This window comes from Elephas maximus, chromosome 13 (genome assembly GCF_024166365.1).
Source record: "Elephas maximus indicus isolate mEleMax1 chromosome 13, mEleMax1 primary haplotype, whole genome shotgun sequence".
Classification (NCBI taxonomy): domain Eukaryota; kingdom Metazoa; phylum Chordata; class Mammalia; order Proboscidea; family Elephantidae; genus Elephas; species Elephas maximus.
This window is the reverse complement of record NC_064831.1, coordinates 93,277,824-93,296,305: the sequence shown is the minus strand read 5'-3', so window position 1 is coordinate 93,296,305 and position 18,482 is coordinate 93,277,824. Positions and strand designations below refer to the sequence as shown.

General features: G+C 44.9%; 1 protein-coding gene across 2 annotated transcripts in view; it reads left to right on the top strand.

Moving 5' to 3' along the window:
• Positions 1 to 18,482, top strand: part of PCSK6 (proprotein convertase subtilisin/kexin type 6) — a 269,265-nt gene that overhangs the window by 100,904 nt on the left and 149,879 nt on the right. For both annotated transcript variants that reach the window (XM_049906076.1, XM_049906075.1), the window contains exons 3-6: positions 5,303 to 5,413; positions 6,543 to 6,686; positions 7,719 to 7,795; positions 10,172 to 10,260. In XM_049906076.1, the coding sequence (XP_049762033.1) occupies positions 5,303 to 5,413; positions 6,543 to 6,686; positions 7,719 to 7,795; positions 10,172 to 10,260 (421 nt within the window). The remainder of the gene's footprint in view (positions 1 to 5,302; positions 5,414 to 6,542; positions 6,687 to 7,718; positions 7,796 to 10,171; positions 10,261 to 18,482) is intronic.

Sequence of the window (18,482 nt, the reverse complement as noted above, 5' to 3'; positions counted from 1 at the left end):
GGTCCAATGGGGGGGAGGGGTCATTTGTTTGCAGCACAGACTGGGGCTGGTGAACTGGGGCTGGCGGGGCAGGGGCTGGAGGCCGGGCTAGTTTCTCTTGGGGGTGTGGTGCTCAGTGGGGCAGAGGAGAGACACAGGAGAGGGGCCAGAGGGAAGGCTGGATGTAGCTAGATGGAGGAGGGCAATAAGGTAGATTCATACTGTGGTCCTCGGCAGTCAGAGGAGCTGCCAGGATGGGACAGTTTTTGCTCCTATTCATGAAAGGGGTGGGAGTTTTAGGACTGTGCTCCTATGATTATCACACGAGAGCATCTGGACACTTCCTTGAGCTGCAGCCAGCAGACGTGGTTTTACTTAGCACTGAGTGGGTCTGTGCCGTACCTCTATCTCCTCTTGGGAATTCTGTGAAATTGCCTTTCTGTGTTCTTGGTGTGGAGTTGTTGGCTTTATTCCAAGATGGCCACACTATGTCCTGCCACTTGGCTGGGAACCTCCATCCTGTAACTCTACTTGTTTGCCATTTTCTATCAGTTTCTTCTCAGAGGCTTATGTTATAATGCTTTATCCCTTAATTTAAGGTTCAGGGTTCCAGGATTGACAACTGTACTTGTTTTACATAGTTGTTTGGGTCATTGTTGCACAGCGAAGGCTTAGTCCATCTGACTAATCCGCCATCATGGCTCCGTTGTCCATTTCATTTTTGACGACTTCCAATTTTCCTAGATTCACACTTTGCGTAATTCACATTCTAATTATTAATGGATGTTTGCAGCTGTTTCTTCCTGTTTTGAATTGTGTCATATCAGTAAATTCAGGTCCCGAAAACTTTACTCCATCTATGTCATTCAGGTCGACTCTACTTTGAGGAGGCAGCTCTTTGCCAGTCATATTTTGAGTGCCTTCCAACTGGAGGGAATCATCTTCTAGCACTGTATCAGATAATGTTTTTCTGGTATTCACAAGGTTTTCACTGGCCAGTTTTTTCAGAAGTAGATTGCCAGTACCTTCTTCCTAGTCTGTCTTAGTCTGGAAGCTCTGCTGAAACCTGTCCATGATGGGTGACCTTGCTGGTATTTGAAATACCACTGGTATAGTTTCCAGTATCACAGCAACACAAAAGCCCCCACAGTATGACAAACCAACAGACGAGTGCTGTATTAGTTTCCTAGTGCTGCTGTAACAAATTACCACAAACTGGGTGGCTTGTAACAACAGAAATTTAGTCTCTCACAGTTCTTTCTGCAGGGTTAGAAGTCTGAAATCAAGGTGTAAGCAGTGCCACACTCCCTTCAAAGGCTCTAGGGAAGGATTCATCCTTGCCTCCTCCAGGCTCTGGTGGCTCCAGATATTCCTTGGCTTCTTGCAGAATCCCTCCAATCTCTGCCTTTGTCTTCACATGGTTATCTTCTCTCTGTGTCGCAAATCTCCCTCTGTCTTTCTCTTATACAGACCTTGTCGTTGAATTTGGGACCCACCTGGGTAACCCAGGATGAGCTCATCTCAAGATCCTTATCTTATTACACCTGAAAGGACCCTGTTTCCAAATAAAGTCACATTCTAAAGTTCCAGGTGGACATATCTTTTGGAGGACCACCATTCAACCTACTACAAAACCTGAGGAGGATAAACTAGAATGAGCAGGAACTTCCTTGTCACAGTATTTCCCTGTCCCTCAACCCAGTGGTCTCAAGGCTTTGGGGAGGTGAAGAATTCTTTCCATTAAAAGGTTGGGGATTCTCCATAAGAGTTCAACTCTTCCCAACCTTTTTACTTTTTACTTTGCCGTATTGATTGGCATTTTACTTTTTTTACTTTGCCCTATTGATTGGCATTGAGTTGAACTTTCCCCTGGGCTCACTCATTCACAGCTTACATTGGTTTAGGATTTATTTTCAAGTTATACATCTCTGGCCTTGAAGCTCAAAGGTGGATAAATGGTTCTACTCCCTCTTCCAATGCACTTCTCAGCAAGAGAAAGTACGCACATCTCAAAGAAAAGTGCTGAGGGACCTGGCGAATAGATCATGATTGAAGCTTCACTGTAAAGTGATAACCAAACAAACTTCCAGAGAAACATCACGACTTCCCCTGTGCACCAGCCGTCTTGGGAGAGGAAGAACTCTTTCAACCCTACAAAGAACCTTTCATTGCTCTTTCTTAAAAAGATAACTACATACATAAAGTAAAATAAGAGTCTGTGGGTGGTGCAAATGGTTAACACATTCATCCACTAACCAAAAGGTTGGCTTTAAAGTCCACCCAGAGGTGCCTTAGAAGAAACGCCTGGTGACCTACTTCCAAAAAATCAGCCAGTGAAGCACAGTTCTACTCTTATACACATGGCGTCGCCATGAGCCGGAGTCGCCTCAGGGGCAACCTGTGTGAGGTAAAATATTCAACAAGCACAGAAGCTAAGTCTTCCTCTAACCCTTGACCCTCCCCATCAACACCCTCACTCTGGTTGTTTGCAAGTTCTACAGAGGAGTCAGTTCCGTGAAGGACATGACATACCTTAGAGATCCTAAACTATCTGCTGCTTTACCGTAACTATCATTACTGTTTACGCAATGGAAACTCTCTACTGTGCCTCTGAGGTGCCTCATTAGCATGGACAGGTGTGATTCTTTGATAGGAGAGCTAAAGTTTCATCACTTGGTTCTGAGTCATCAGCACACCTCTGACCTTCCCAGAGAGTCCAGGTGGCCCCTGGTTCCTACCTGAATATCATTGTGAGGCAGAGCTCTGCATTGAGCTGAGGTGAAGAGGGCACCTGGGTCCTGGACAGGCTCCCAGAGCAGAGCACCAGGCACACAGTAAGAATTAACACCTCTTTTTGAGCAAGCAACTGAATAAATGACCACAGGAGTCCTGCTGTGCAGAGAAATCAGGGAAAGTGGAACTGGAGGATGGCTTCATCTCTGCAGTGGGCAGGAAGTTGGGGTCCAAGATACTTTCCTAGGGATGGGTGAGAGACAAGGCAGTGACTGGAGTATGGGGAGATGAAATGAGGAGACAAGCAGGGACACACAGACCAGGGACCACTGGCAGAGTCAGCCTTCATGACGGGGCAGGCGCCTGTGGTGGCATCTCTGTAGGGTCTGGGCGCGGAAGCCCCATGCCTGTCATGCTGTTTATTATCTTCAGTTCCATTGACTTCTGGCAACATGGCTCACACACCACCTACCCAGTTTGGGGGTTGGGAGGGCAGGAGTCACCTGGGCTTGGAAAAGGAAGGTTTGCCCCTTCCTCTGTGACTGGAGGTGCAACCAGGTAGGCAGAGCTGTTGGAAGGCTACAGATGTGATTAAGATGGGTAGTGGTCCAGGGCTCAGCCTGGGGGGATGGATAGGGACATCCCAGGAGCTTGGAGCCTTTAGTGGTATACGCGCCACCGTATTGTATAACAGAATGTTTAACAGATTGTGAAATACTGTCTTAGATATTTTATATCAAGTAACAGCTTTCTAGTTCAAGCAGTAGTATATGGTGAAGTTGCAAAATGTCATCAGAGGGTGTTATGAACAAAATATCTCATTTTACAGTGTTATTTTCCACAGAAAAATCTATCAGTGGCAATTATAAATTACCTGTGCCGTGGTGCAGAGGCTTTTCTTAGTGTCTAACCCCAAATTGATTTTGAGCTCTGTGCAGCATTCTTAAGGAAGCCAGGTCTACTGGTGCTTTACAAACAAATCACATTGGCAGTGGGATGGCTGTGACACTTCTTTCTGAGCGTTTTGTGTTGTCAACCAAGGATGTCTTTAAAATCTGCCTCCACCGCAAATGTGAGGCTACGCCTAGAGCTGTTCTGCTGTCCTCCCTCCTGACAACATGAGGAAGTCGAGGCTGAGAGAAGTCTGAGGAGGGACTTTCACTGGGCCTCAGGCCGTTCTGGCCTCGGAGTCCAGCCAGGGGTCTGCAGCCTTAGCCTGGCCTCCAGGTCACCCTGGCCTCCACACCCCACCGTGGGACCCCACTAGCAGGGCTCCTCCCCTACTTCCTCTGCCTCTCCTCCTGCATCCTAGGGCTCCCAGCAGAGGAAAGTGAGAGAGGCCCTCGCATGAGTCAGGGTCCCTCCTGACTATGGGTCCTCAGCCCACCCAGTGCCGCCTTTTCCACTCAGCCTGTCCTGTTCCTACACCTCCTCAGAGTTCACACCATGCTCTTTAGTCTGCTTCCAGAGGGGCCCCAAGTGGAGCACAAACTCCTTGAGAGTAGGGCCCAGTGCCGGTCCTCATCCTGCCCATCTTGGCACCCAGCACAGGCCTCGAGTATTTGATGAGTGGAGGGTGTCACTGAATCAGTTGGGACTGCTGCAGCAACACCGAAAGATCTGGCTCAGGGCTGGATTACTTTTCCCCATGATCTCTTAAAATGGGAAAACTCTACTGGCTTGAAACACACATCCGCAAGGGTAATAACAACTGCGTGCCAGGCACTGACTATGAAGCTTATGTATTTCACCAGTCTGTGTATTAATCCGCATGACAACCCCATGATGACCCCATTGTACAGATGAACAAACTAAGGCCCAGGAGGTTAGTTGACTGCTCAAAGTCAAACAGCTAGTAAGTGATGGGGTCAGGATTTGAACCCAGGCAGCCAGCTGCCTGCTGTTAAATATTATTTTATAGTGCCTCTCTTAACTTTTTTTGTGCCTTTGGGTATATTTTCTCTCAAATATTTTTTTTCTTGATTGTGAATGCAAATCATGCCTATTGAAGGAAATTTATGAAATACTAAAAAAAAATTTACAAACTTTGAACTACCAATAATATCACCGCCAAGAGATTGCTGCTATTAACATTTCACTATATCCCTTTCTAGATTTTTCTCTGTACATGTTTTGTTACCATGTTTCTGGTGGCTGCCCACAACCCCAGCACATGGATCACCATAATTCACCTTTTGATTTCTTCCCTGTGAACTGTGAGACATCTTGCCTCCAACTGGTGGTAACCATTTTGACCAAAGAATTTCTTACCTCTCTTCACTCATGCCTCTCCCATGTGTGTACTTCTTTTTCCCTCAGGACAGGGGTCACCAGACCATTCATTGGCAACTTTGCAAGGTCATTGGTTTTTTTTAGTAGAATGACTTCAGGTGTCATTTCCTCTTCCACCTACACAAACAAGTTCCCGTTTTTCAAACGTGATCGCTACTTTAAAAAATGAAAATGTCCCCTGGGAAGTCACCACCCATAACCTCTTATAATGGCACAGGTATTCGTGAAAAGAAAACCTATGGTACCCACAATCAGGAGATGGTTTTAAAAAAATATTAACTGCCTTTCTTCCTGTTAGGTGAAATGGCTCCAACAGCAGGAAGTTAAACGCAGGGTGAAGAGACAGGTGCGGAGTGACCCGAAGGCCCTTTATTTCAATGACCCCATTTGGTCCAGCATGTGGTACATGGTAAGTCCAGGGCAGGGCCTTTCACCACGGGGCATCTGCAGCACCTGGGCTCTCAGATGGGTCTGCAGGAAGAGAATATTTAATCCCCCCAACAAACTAAAGGCAAGCAAGCACACTTGTCCGGATGTAATACCTGACCTTCAAAAAGCTGTACAACCCAAGCTTTCTTAGGAATTTTTTCTGAGATTATGTGAAAGTCTGAGGAGGGGATCTTTGAGTGGGGAAATGATTTGATGCAGGCTCTAGGACTAATTGTCCCTGGGTGGCGCCAACACTTAACACGTTTGGCTACTAACTAATAGGTTGGAGATTCAAATCCACCCAGAGGTGCCTTGGAAGAAAGGCCTGGCAATTTACTTCTGAAAAAAAATCAGGCATTGAAAACCCAATGGAACACAGTTCTACCCTGACACACGCGGGGCCGACAAGAGTCAGAGTCAGCTCAATGACAGTTTATTGGTAGGATTAACTGGTAGGACTAACTAAATTCTGGAGACGACCCTGTGGACAGAGCCCCTAAGGAGGGAGGATTCCTAGGAAAATGTGCACAAATTGGTAGGTGCAGGAACAGCAGATGGAGCACTCCTTCTGGATCTGGGTGGAAAAGAGGCTTTCTGGAACAGAAGGCAGGGCAAGCGCCTCTTAGACACTTCTACAAGCGTGAGGTGCCGCTCCCTGGCTCGTCTGTGCCTTCTGCATCAGGATCGCACCACCCTGTCCATGCTGGAACTGTCCTAGTCTCCTTAGCAAAATACCACAAACTGGGTGGCTTATAAGGACAGAAATTTGTTATTGCACAGTTCTGGTGGCTGAAGTCCAAACCAGCATGTCAGCAGGGCCATGCTTCCTCTGAAGTCTCTAAGATCCTTTCTTATCTCTCCTAAATCCTTTTAGCCCCAGGCATTCCTGGGCTTACAGATACATCTTCACATGGCTTCTGGGTCTCTTCTCTTTTTTAAGATGGGATTAGGACCCACCCTGCCCTGGTATGAATGACCTCAGGTTACCTTAACTGATAACATTTTCCAAGCAAGGTCGCTTCACAGGTACCACTTAGGACTTTAACGCATCTTTTTGGGGCACACAATCCAGTCCCTAACGGGGGTCTGTGTTTCTTCTTTGCGTACAGCATTGCGGTGACAAGAACAGTCGCTGCCGATCGGAGATGAACGTGCAGGCTGCGTGGAAGAGGGGCTACACTGGGAAAAATGTGGTGGTCACCATCCTTGACGATGGCATAGAGAGGAATCACCCCGACCTGGCCCCAAACTATGTAAGTCAGGCCTGGGAACGCACATACAAGGATAGACAACCGTGCTGGTAACTAAATGGTGTAGATTGAAGACCAATCAGGCAATAAAGCAAGCAGCGCTGGGGAGGATTGATGAAACCAAACCCCTTCCTGCTGCTGCCAGGGAGACGGACCTTACAGAGGAACCTGTCCATGTTTGAAGACTGGCAAGAACCAAGACAGCCCACACATGGGAATGACCGTCACATGAATATTAACGACACAAAAAGTGACTGGGTTAGAAGCTTGGACTCTGGGCTTAGGCTGCCTGGATTCCTATCCTGGCTCTGCTACTTCTTAGCTCTGTGGCCTTGGCCAAGTTGCTTAACTTACCTGTGCTCAGTGTCATCGTCTATAAAGTGGGGTTCATGGTGGGACTGCTATCTTGTACGGATATTGTCAGATTTAATGAGTTAATAAATGTGAGGAGCAGAGCCTGGCATATAGTAAATATGATAAACACGTTAAATATTCTAAGGCACCTGGGTGCCTAACAATGGTTACATAAATCATACTATGTCTGTTTGGTAGACAATTATGCCGTCATTAAAAATGACCATTTTGAAGACCATGTCAAAGCTTTTATGATATTTCAAAGGAGACAAAATTATATGAATACTACGATGACAAGTATGTAAACAAAAACATAACATATTAAAAATAGAATTCCTCTGTTTTCCAGTAGAGGTAATAATCGTTTAAAATAGGGCTTCACTTCGTGGCTCAAGTAGACACATGAGACTATGGGGGTGGCTCCTGTATAGAGACGAGATGAGAAGGCAGATGGGGACAGAAGCTAGCTGAATGGACATGGGGAATATAGGGTGGAGAGAAGGAGTGTGCTGTCTCATTACGGGGAGAGCAATTAGGAGTATACATATATAAATTTTTGTATGAGACACTGACTTGACTTGTAAACTTTTGCGTAAAGCACAATTGAAAAAAAAAAAGAAATAACACATACAGAAAAAAAAATAGGGCTTCAATGTGCTGTGTCATTTTCTTCACTCTTAGGATTCCTATGCAAGCTATGACGTCAATGGAAATGATTATGACCCATCTCCACGTTACGATGCCAGCAACGAAAATAAGTACGTCATCTCGTCTGCTCCTTTCCTGTCTCCTTCCTTCTCTCCCTGCAGAATCACTGAGGAGTTTTCACACAGAAATGATCTAGCAGGGGTTCAGGAGGTAGGCACTTCCCTGCCCGTCCGGGGCTCTTCCAGGGGTCGGAAGCCTCACCTGCGTAGTCCTCCAGGCACAAGGCAGCTTCTGTGGACCTCGCCTCTTCCTTAGGGGTCGTCACCTCTGTTGCTCAGCTGAAGATAAATGTTACAAACATTGCTCCTGTTTCCAACCTTGTTGGACAATTTGTGGAAAAAAAAAAAATTACCCTTAAATAATCCAGTGGGCCCCAGGACCTGCTGTTTTAAAATGCCATTTGCCCTCCACAGAAGGATCCTTGGTAGTGCAGTGGTTAAGCGCTGGGCTGCTAGCCAAAAGGCTGGCGGTTGGAACCCACCAGCTGTTCTATGGGAGAAAGATGTGGCAGTCTGCTCCCATAAAGATTACAGCCTTGGAAGCCCTATGGTGCAGTTCTCCTCTCTCCTATAGGGCTGTTATGAGCCGGAAGGGCCCCAGTGGAGCACACAGCTCCTCTGACTCCACCTACAATCTGATATGCGTGTGGAGAGAGCAAAGGCGTGAGGTTGGGTACTACTGGGTCCAAATCCCAGCTCACTACTTATGGGCTGTGTGACTTTGTGCAAGTTGCTTACCTTTGCTGAATCTGTGTCCCGATCTCAGAGATTTTTCTGTGGGGGTCACCCTGCTCACCTCCCAGAGTTGTGAGGCATGAGATGAGATGTGTGAGCACCTCGTAGGGTGTGGGGCTCTCAGTGGGCGCTCAGTAAATGGCAGTGGTAACTACCATCCCTGAGCATGTGCAGGCAGTGGGGCCGCGGTGATGAGGAGACTCATGCAGCGTCCGTGACGACCGCCCTAGGGTTGGAGCCCAGGCTCCCAAGTCCTAATGCCATGAGCGAATTTGCCGTGCCTGACCTGTCCCTTCTGTGTCAGTGCACCCCACACCCTGAGCTCTTACCATTCTTTCACAAGTATTCAGAGGAAAGCAACAAGAGCCCTGTCTCTGTACCCGCTGTTGACATGACAAGGTGCTACCTCTCTCCACGGTTCCGACTCATAGTGACCCCGTGTACAACAGAATGAAACACTGCCCGGTCCTGTGCTATCCTCACAAGGTGGACTCTACTTTGAGAAGCCAGCCCTACCCCAGTCATACTCCCTTCATACTGTTCCAATTTTCAGTGGATTCACATCTGTGGCTGAAATGCTGGTGCCCGGACTGTGCTGTGCGGGGAGGCTGGGCTGGGCTCACGTGTTGAACAAAGCAGCCCCGGAGGCCCTGGCTCTCCTGCTCACATCCCAGGATGCCTTTCCCACTCAGTGGTGCCAACAGCACCCGGGGCGAAGGGGCTCTGTGTTCCGGGCACATGTCCAGGGGGCAGAAGGGAATGATCTAGATCCATGCACTGACCCCTGAAGGGCAGAACTGACTACTGTGTGAGACACTGGGCCACGTGACTGTTAGCAGCGCCGGTCACTGCCGTGCAAGCTCCGGAGGATATGGGTGACTCTCTTCCAAAGGCTGAGTGCACAAACCAGGAGTGTTTTTAAAGGCGATTTTAAATTTGAATCAATGATTCTAATCCCCAGTGGAGTCCTCTCAAAGGCATGCTGTTTAAAGTCACCCGTACTTTGGCCTCTGCCGGAAGAACTGACATGAGCAGCATATTCAAAAATGGGGTCATTGCTGAGAAAAGCAGTTTGTTTGGGGGTAATTTCTTCACAGTCCCCCAGATGCTGTTGTATATTCAATTTAGAGCTTTCTTCTCCGGCTCCTACTTAAGTGGGAAGGATGGAAGACTGTCCTGAGGTGAGAGTGGATGGATGAGACATAAAGTACCGTTTGCTCGTTCTTTCATGCTGTCCGTGAAACCTTTATGACGTGCCTGTGTGTGTCAAGCACTGTGTTAGTCACAGGAGACACAGCATGGAGGCCTAGTGGCCCCTGCCCTCCCCTAAACCCTAGTCCAGCACACCAACAACAGGTGCTGTGGATGCCAGGAGACTGGCCCTGGGCCCTTGGAGCAGGAGCTGCTAGCTCAGACTTGGGGGTCAGGGAAGGCTTCCTGGAAGAGACAATCCCAGAGCCGATGCCCACCATTTGAGGACTGTTGGGAAGGCCTGTGGGTCTGAGCAATGTGGCAGGTCCAGGGTGTGCAAGGCCTGGCTGAGCTCCTTTCATAGCAGCTGTCAGAGGTGGTGCTGATGAGAGAGCAAAAAGGGGACTTTGCTGTCTGTCCTGGACTTAGGAAAATCCATCTCGTCGTGTGAGAACTAAGCAACACACTGAACTCGTAACTGTATTTCCTCCTTTGCTTCAGACACGGTACTCGGTGTGCAGGAGAAGTTGCCGCCTCAGCCAATAACTCCTACTGCATCGTGGGCATCGCGTACAACGCAAAGATAGGAGGTAAGGTCCCAGGTGCTCAGCTCGGGAGCCGAGGGGCTGGGAGGAGCTGAGGGGCTGGGAGGAGCTGAGGGGCTGGGAGGGGCCAGGAAGCATCCCTGCCTGCAGGGCTTCTTGGCAGCATCCTCCTCTTTTTGCTCGGCAGTTTCAGACCCCAGGCCTGAAGTAGCAGCTGCCCCATCCTACGGCCCAGGCCACCAGGGCAAAGAGAGGTCAGGGCCTCCTCTTTCTGCCTTCTGGTTTCTAGTCCTGCAGGCTTCCATGCTGCTGCCCGTTGGGCCACTCCACAATGCCCAGGTGCTGTCCTCTGCCCACAGGCCTGCAGTGGCCCCTCTCACTTCCAAGACAGGGTTTACTTTTACCTGGGATGACAGGCCTTTCCCAGGATCCAGCCCCACTCGAGCCTGATCACCCACTTCAGCACCTGACCCTGAGCTTTAGCCATAGTGCCATAGTGTCCCCCAGACACACCTGGTCATCCCTATCCATGCCCAGGCTTGCAACACTCTGCCCCAGGGCCCCCTCCCTTCCCCTCCATTGGCTCAGCCCTCCCATGATGTGTGGCCAGCTCACGCCCCTCTACTCTGTGAAGCACTCCCCGGATCCAGACCGCTCCGCTTCTTGTTCGCCAAGGAAGTCAGAGCTCTCCCAGGCATGTCATTGGGTCATTGTCCTGCCTGCCCTGGGTGTCTCTGCTTTGTTATTTAGCTTTTCACATTTGTAAGTCACGCTTCTCTTGATGGGTTGGGCTTTGTACAGAGAGCACCTGTGACGTCATCATCTGCTCACACCTGAGGCTAGAGGTGCGGGGGTTCAGGCCATCAGCAAGTCTCCCAAGTGCCAAGTGCCGGCAGGTGCATATCACTGAGCCACAGCTGAACCTGTGAGCAGCCTCAGAGGACTGCCACTCCACCTGACTCTCAGTTTGTCTCTCACCTTGAAGGCACTCATGCTCACACAGGTGGCCTCGCAGGAAAGCTGCCTCCCCTGGGCACTGCCTGGCCCTCTGCTTGACCTTTGCAGGGGCAGCTGCAGCCCCCCTACCCCCGGCCCCACCTATGAGCTGCACAAGGTGGTGAGGGTGGCCAGGGCTTCCCTGGATCACTCAGCCCTTGGGAAGTTTCTTGAGTTTTTAAAAAAGGTTCCCAGCTTTTACTTAATTAGAACTCTGCCTTTGCCCCTGGAAATCTGTGCAGTGGTTCAGATTTGTCATTCTATGACAAAATTAACCCCCAAGAGTGGGGTCTCAGTTAGCTAGTGCTGCTGTAACAGAAATACCACAAATGGGTAGCTTTAAAGAATAGAAATGTATTATCTCACAGTTTAAAACCAAAACCAAACCCACTGCCATTGAGTCGATTCCAACTCATAGCAACCCTATAGGACAGAGTAGAACTGCCCCATAGAGTTTCCAGTTTAGGAGGCTAGAAATTTGAATGCAGGATGCCGGCTCTAGGGGAAAGCCCAGCATTCCTCAGGTCCTTGGCAATCGCTATGTGGCATCTATCTTCCCACAGTTGTGTCTGCTTGTCTGTGTCTGTGCTGCTCTTTAAACCACTCAGAAGTGACTAGGTTTAGGACACTCCCTGCACTGGTGTGACCTCATTAGCATAACAAAGAAAACCCTATTTCCAAATAGGATTCGGTATAGGAGTCAGGACTTTAAAACATTTTGGAGGGTCACAATTCAATCCATGGGAGTATGTTCTTCAGAACAAACCAGGAAGCTCTGTCAACTGGCCTCATTCCTCTGTGGCTGGAGAGTTCTTTTACGCTGAGATGTGAAAGTTCTCCCTGGAGCCTCTTGTGGTGAGGGAAGACTGAAAAGTCTCCCCAGGAGCTGTCAAATCCTACTGGCCAGACACCGCTCCCGTTTCCACTACCCACTGTCTGTGTGTCCTTGGACAGCAAGATTTCCTCACCTGTGGAGGGACAATCAGTGATGTGGCTGCCTTCCCACGTTTGTTGGGACATGAAGCGAGATACCACATGTGACAGCATCTGGCTTGGCTCTGGGCTGAGTTTGTAGGGAGCTGCTGAGCATCTCGTCCCTCTTTCTGAAACACTCAGAGGGAAAATAAAACGCTGTTGCTTTGAGCAAGGGTGTATACCCTACTTTTGGGCTTTTTAAACCTTGCTCCTCAAAGTCAGCCTCTGGACTAGGGGTATGGACATCACCTGGAGCTGTGATAAATGCAGAATCCTAGCCCCACCCCAGATGTACTGAATCAGAACCGGCAGAGGGTTCGTCCACAAATAACCATTTGAGAAGTGCTTGCTTAGAAGGCTTTCTGGAGTCCTGCGGGTAGGTAATACCTACCTTACGGGTCATGATGAATCAGTGAAAGTCACCCCCATAGAGAACCTCCCAGAGGAAAAGAGGTGTACAATAAATAGCAGGTTGGTATCATTAGGTAGCTGTATGCTCGTTGCAATTGTATACCTGTCTCCCAGATTCTGGAGAGAGCACCTCCACTTCCAGGGCTTGGGAACGGGAATATTTCAAATTAGTGCATGTGTCACGTGTCTAACACTGTGCTAGTCACTGAGCAGGTGAATAAAGGGATGACAGACACAGTTCTGGGCTTCTAGGAGCTTAGTCTTTGGGTGAATGACTTAATGATCCACATCGAAGGCACGGCAAAAGTGATAGCATACAACTTCTAAAATGAGGTCGTAAATGACATTGCTGTTTCCTTTTCTCATGATTGCTTGCAATAGGGGAAGCTACCATGTTGCTTCAAACAACCCTATGGAGCGGTCTGCCTGATGAAGAAAAAGGACCAAGTACTGAAGTGAGAGAAGGAGTACAGAACCAAGTACTGAAATGAGAGAGGCAATCAGGAAGCCCCAAGGAGTGGTAGGGCAAGCAGTCAGTGAGGGCAGAAGCATGTGGTCTAGCTTCTTTGCCCCAGGAGACGTGGGGAGTGCCCTCAGAGAAGAAATTATGTGTATGTGGATCATAGCTAGTATGGTTCTCTTCTTTGAAGAATCCAATCCCGTGTATGCCTCTGCCTTCTTCTGATTGCTATTTAATGCCCTTAAAAAGCTGTTTTTAAAAAATATATATTTTGTTCAGAGTTTATAATTATTATCTTGAGAAGAGTTAGCCTGATATAAGCTACTCTCCCTTCACTAAAACTAAAACTTGTGGTATATATTTCTTTACCGAATAAATGGGGTATCAGTTATCTATTGCTGCATGACGGTTACTCCAAAATGTAGTGGCTTAAAAAACAAACATTTGTTATCTAACACAGGGTCACTTGTGAGGGTCATTTGTAAGGGTCACTTGTGAGGTTGATGACCCTGATCCTAGTCACCCTCAGGGTCACTTGTGAGATTGCAGTCAAGCTATTGGCCATGGCTTCAGTCTGAAAGCTTGACTTGGGCTGGATGATCCACTTCCCATATGGCTCATTCACGTGGCCATTGGCTGGAGTCCTCATCCCATGCGAACCACTGTATTGGCAGGAAGCCTCTATTCCTCACCACACAGACCTCTCCAAAGAGTTGTTTGAATGTCCCCACAACATGGTAGCTTCCCCTACTGCAAGTGATTCAAGAGAGAGAACAAGGAAGAAACAGCAATGTCTTTTATGACCTAATTGTAGAAGTTGCACGCTATCACTTTCGTCATTCGTTAGGTGCGGGTCATTAAGTCTATCACACACTCAAGGGGAGAGAAACCAGACTGCACTTTTTGAAGGAAAGAGTGTCACAAAATTTGTGGACACAGTTTAAAATCATCATAGATTGGCTAATGAAAATTGAACTGCATATTTACATAATTGGAATAAAATTGTCTGCCAACTTTCATGGTAAAATGTCACGTGTTCCTTAAAGTTTTATCACATAAAAATAATTTAATCGGATGAAAGAAGTAGTGAAACTCTCCAAATTATATCTTTAAAATAACATTCTTGCTAGAACATTACTGATCAGTCAAGATAACTCCAAACTATATGTAATGTTTTACTGCGGTACAGAATAGTACGAAGAAGAAAGTAAAAATACCATCTAGATCCCAGTGAAAATAGAAATAGCCAGCACATCCTGAGTGCCTGCTGTGTACAGTAAAACTGTGAAAGCCAAAACCTGTATAAGGTGGAAACCTGTCAGAGAAGGAAAACTAAGACACTTTCCACTAATACAGAATGATAGAAAAGTGGTAAGACTATACCCTGTCAAAGGCAGAAAACTCTTGAAACCCGGAAAAACAAGGCAGCTCCATCTAGTTCTGGCTTTCACAGGCTTCATGTAGTAGGCACTAATCTAAGGTACTATCTCTATAGGTACTATCTTACATAATCTTCACAAAATACTATGACGTAGGCCTGTTATTATCCCCATTTTACAGAAGAGGGACAAAAAGTTTAAGTAATTTGCCCAAGATCAAATCAAGGCTACTGCAGATCCCAGCTCTTAACCTCTACTGTTTAACTGATATTTTTAAACCGTATGTAGGGAGTAGTCCCTGGGTGGCACAAATGGGTAAGCACCGGAATGCTAACCGAAAGATTGGCGGTTCGCACCCACCCGGAGGTGCTTCTGACAAAGATTGGCGGTTCGCACCCACCCAGAGGTGCTTCTGACGTAAGGCCTGACTGTCTGCTTCTGAAAGGTGACAACCTTGAAAACTCTATGGAGCAGTTCTGCTCTGCACACTTGGGGTTGCCGTGAGTCGGAATCGACTCAACAGCAACTAACAGCAACAAAGATATGGACAGATGGTTAGATAAATGGATGGATATTCTTTCATTAACACGGGATGTTCCTTCATTAACGTGGGAGCATACCTGTTTTTAGTAACAAGTATTAAGTTTAATTTTATGTGAACTTGACAGGAGGAAGAAATTCAGATGAAGCTTAAAAACTTCTGAACTGCAAATTTAATTTTCTACCAGTTTTTATTTTGTTTAGTGTTGAATTTTATGCTTCATTTATTGAATTTATATTTACTGTTGTGTGGACCTAACAGAAGAAAAAGAAACTGTCTTAGTCATCCTGCCATAACAGAAATACCACAGGTGGATGGCTTTAACAAAGAGAAATTTATCTTTTCACAGTCTAGTAGGTTCCAAGTCTAAATTCAGGGCATTGGCTCCAGGGGAAGACTGTTTCTCTCTTTCAGCTCTGGAGCAAGGTCCTTGTCCTCAATCTTACCCTGGTCGAGGAGCTTCTCAGATGCAGGGACCCCATGTCCAAAGGGCACATTCTGCTCCTGGTGCTGCTTTCTTGGTGGTATGAGGTCTCCAACTCTGCTTGCTTGCCTTTCCTTCTATCTCTTGAGATAAAAGGTGGTACAGGCCACACCCCAAGGAAAGTCCCTTTACCTTGGATCAATGAGGTGACCTGAGTAAGGGTGGTATTACAATCCCACCCTAATCCTCTTAACATAAAATTACAATTACAAAATGGAGGACAACCACACATGGCCTAACCAAGTTGATACATTTTTGAGGGGACATAATTCAATCCATGACAGAAACTAAGTTGAAATGAAGAATAAACTTCAGCTTATATTTCACTACCATGAAATATTTTCTCAAATATCCCTCTGAGGTTATTAAAAAATGTATGAAAACCATTAAGAGGCCAGAGTTACTGATTTGGTTTTAATTACATGTTTCCAATATTAGGTAATTAGCACTTCAGTTTCTTCTCACTTCTTCTCCCCCATGCCCCAATTTTAGCGGTGTTTTTAAACATTGTCAGGTTCAACATCAACATTTACTTCAGTTATTGATGCCCAGTTATTTAGACTTTGTTCTATATTTAAGTGAAGTAAACATGTTCACCACCATCATTTTCAGCACTTTTCCTTCCTGATTCGTCTTTTAATTCACTGGATTTCATCACTGAGTAGCTTTTTTCTTTCCGTTTTAGCTTTTTAGCCTTTTAATTCCTACAGAATTTATTTCTGTGAATGGTGTGAAAGAAACATCTTTTTTTTCCCCAAGATTAATGTTCTGAGATCTCTACATGCTACCTACCCTTATCACCCTTATTCCCATGCATACATTCGATTCTCCATTATGGTTCATTAATCTGTTTCTTTTTAATTCCTGAACAATGCCACACTGTTTTCACTGTTATAGTTCAGGAGTTTTGTTTGTTTTTATCTTTCATAGCTGATAGGACAAATTTCTCTTTAAGCTTCTTTTGCAAAAGTTTCTTGGCTATTGCACATTTTCTCTTTCAGATGAATTTAAGAATCTGCTTGTCAGGTTCCGTAAAAAAAATCCTGTTGGGGTCTTGATTAGGAATGCATGGAAATTATAGATTAATTTGGGGAGAATTGACATCTTTATAATATTGAGTTTTCCCATCCAGGAACATGGCATGTTTTTACCTATTCAGGTGTTCTTTTACATCCTTTTTAAAAGTTTTATGACTTTCTTCATATCAATCTTACACATTTCTGGTTAGTTTATATCTAGTTTTGTGTTTTTTAAAAATTATATTTCTAATGGGTCATTATTAGACCGTATATAGAAAAGCTGTTGGTTTTTGTGTATTAACTTTTTTTTTTTAATCTGGCTGCTGCCTTATTGAACTCTTATTAGTGAAATTGTTTTTTTCCTTAATTCTCTTGGCTTTTCTAAATAGATGTAAATAATAGCTATTTATAAAAAATGGTGGTGTTTTCAATGTTAATAACTCCCTTTTTTTTTTCTTGGCTTATTTCAGTGTATAGGGTCTCCTAATGATTATCGAATAGTAGTGGTTTATAGGTTTGTTGTTTTACTTCTGACTTACACAGGAATTTCTCTGATTTTATATAATTTGTAGATATCTTCAGTAGGTTTCCTGTAGTTACTCTTTATCAAATTAAAGAAATTTTATTATATTCCTAGTTTCCGAAGATCTTTGATAAGGAATGAATGTTGAATTTTATTACATGCTTTTTTTTTTAAGCCTCTAATGAATTTTTCCACTTTACTGCTTATTTGATCTATTTTGTTTAGTAAATTACATTAATTGATTTCTTAGCACTGGGAATTTTATTTTTCCATTCTTGGAGTAAATCCTATTTGATCATCAGTATTGTTCTTTTAATACACTGCTGAATTCATTTTGTCAATATTTAACGTATGATTTTTGCATCTTTATTTATAAGATAGATTCAGCTGTCTTTTGTGATCTCTCTCTCCAGTGGGGTATCACAGCTAAGCCGGCCTTATAGAATGAATTAGGAAGCTTTCTGTCTTTTTCTGTGCCCTGAAACAGTTTCATATATTATAGACATTGTTTTTTTGAAATGTTGGTAGAGTTGATTAATAAATCTGATTGGACATGGTAACTTTTTGTCTATTCATTTGCTATTTCTCCTTGAGAAAATTTTGGTAAAGTTTTCCTAGAAAATCATCCTTTCTGCAGATTTTCAAATAAATGACATATAAACATAGTATCGTATTTTCATAATTTTTTAAAATGTTCTTTATATTGATAGTTTGAATTGTTCCTAATTAATTTGTATCATCTTTTTTTTTTCTCTTGATCAAACTAATGAAAAAAATTGCTTTTTTTTAATGGACTTTTTCAGAGAACTAGCTCTTGATTTTTTTGTTTGAGATATTTTCTATTTCATAAATTTCTGCTTTTCTTTGTTACTAATTCCTCCAGATTTTTCATTTTTATTGTTTTTTTTTCCTCCTAGCTCCTTAAATGGAATGCCTAGTTCTTTATTTTCAGCCTTTTACATGTTCTGATAAATACCTAAGGCTGTATGCATCTGCCTGTCATTACATGTCACTGGCCTAATTATGCAGTGCTCTTATTGTTAATCATTTCTGATCATTTTTAATTTCAACTTTGGTTTTTCTCTTTTACCCAAGAGTTGTTTAGAAACAACTGGATAATTTTTTTTGGCACTCTTTTTGTTACTAATTTTTAACTTTATTGCCTTGGGATCAGAGACTGTGTTCTGTATAATTCTGTTTTTTGAAATTTGTTGAGATTTTCTTTGACGTCTATTACCTGCTCCATTTTGGTAAATATTCCCATGGGTATTTGAAGAGTATTTTTATTCTATGCTTATTGAGTGCAATAATCTATATATATTCTATCAAAGGTTTTAACTGGTGCCCCACAAGCAGCCTCTGGCCGGCAAGTGTGTTTTGTTTGACCCACATGGTGTTTTTTAAAAACTTGAGCAAACATTTACAAATCAAGAACTTTTACGTAAAAATAAGGATTTGGGGTTTCTCTTGAAAACTCAG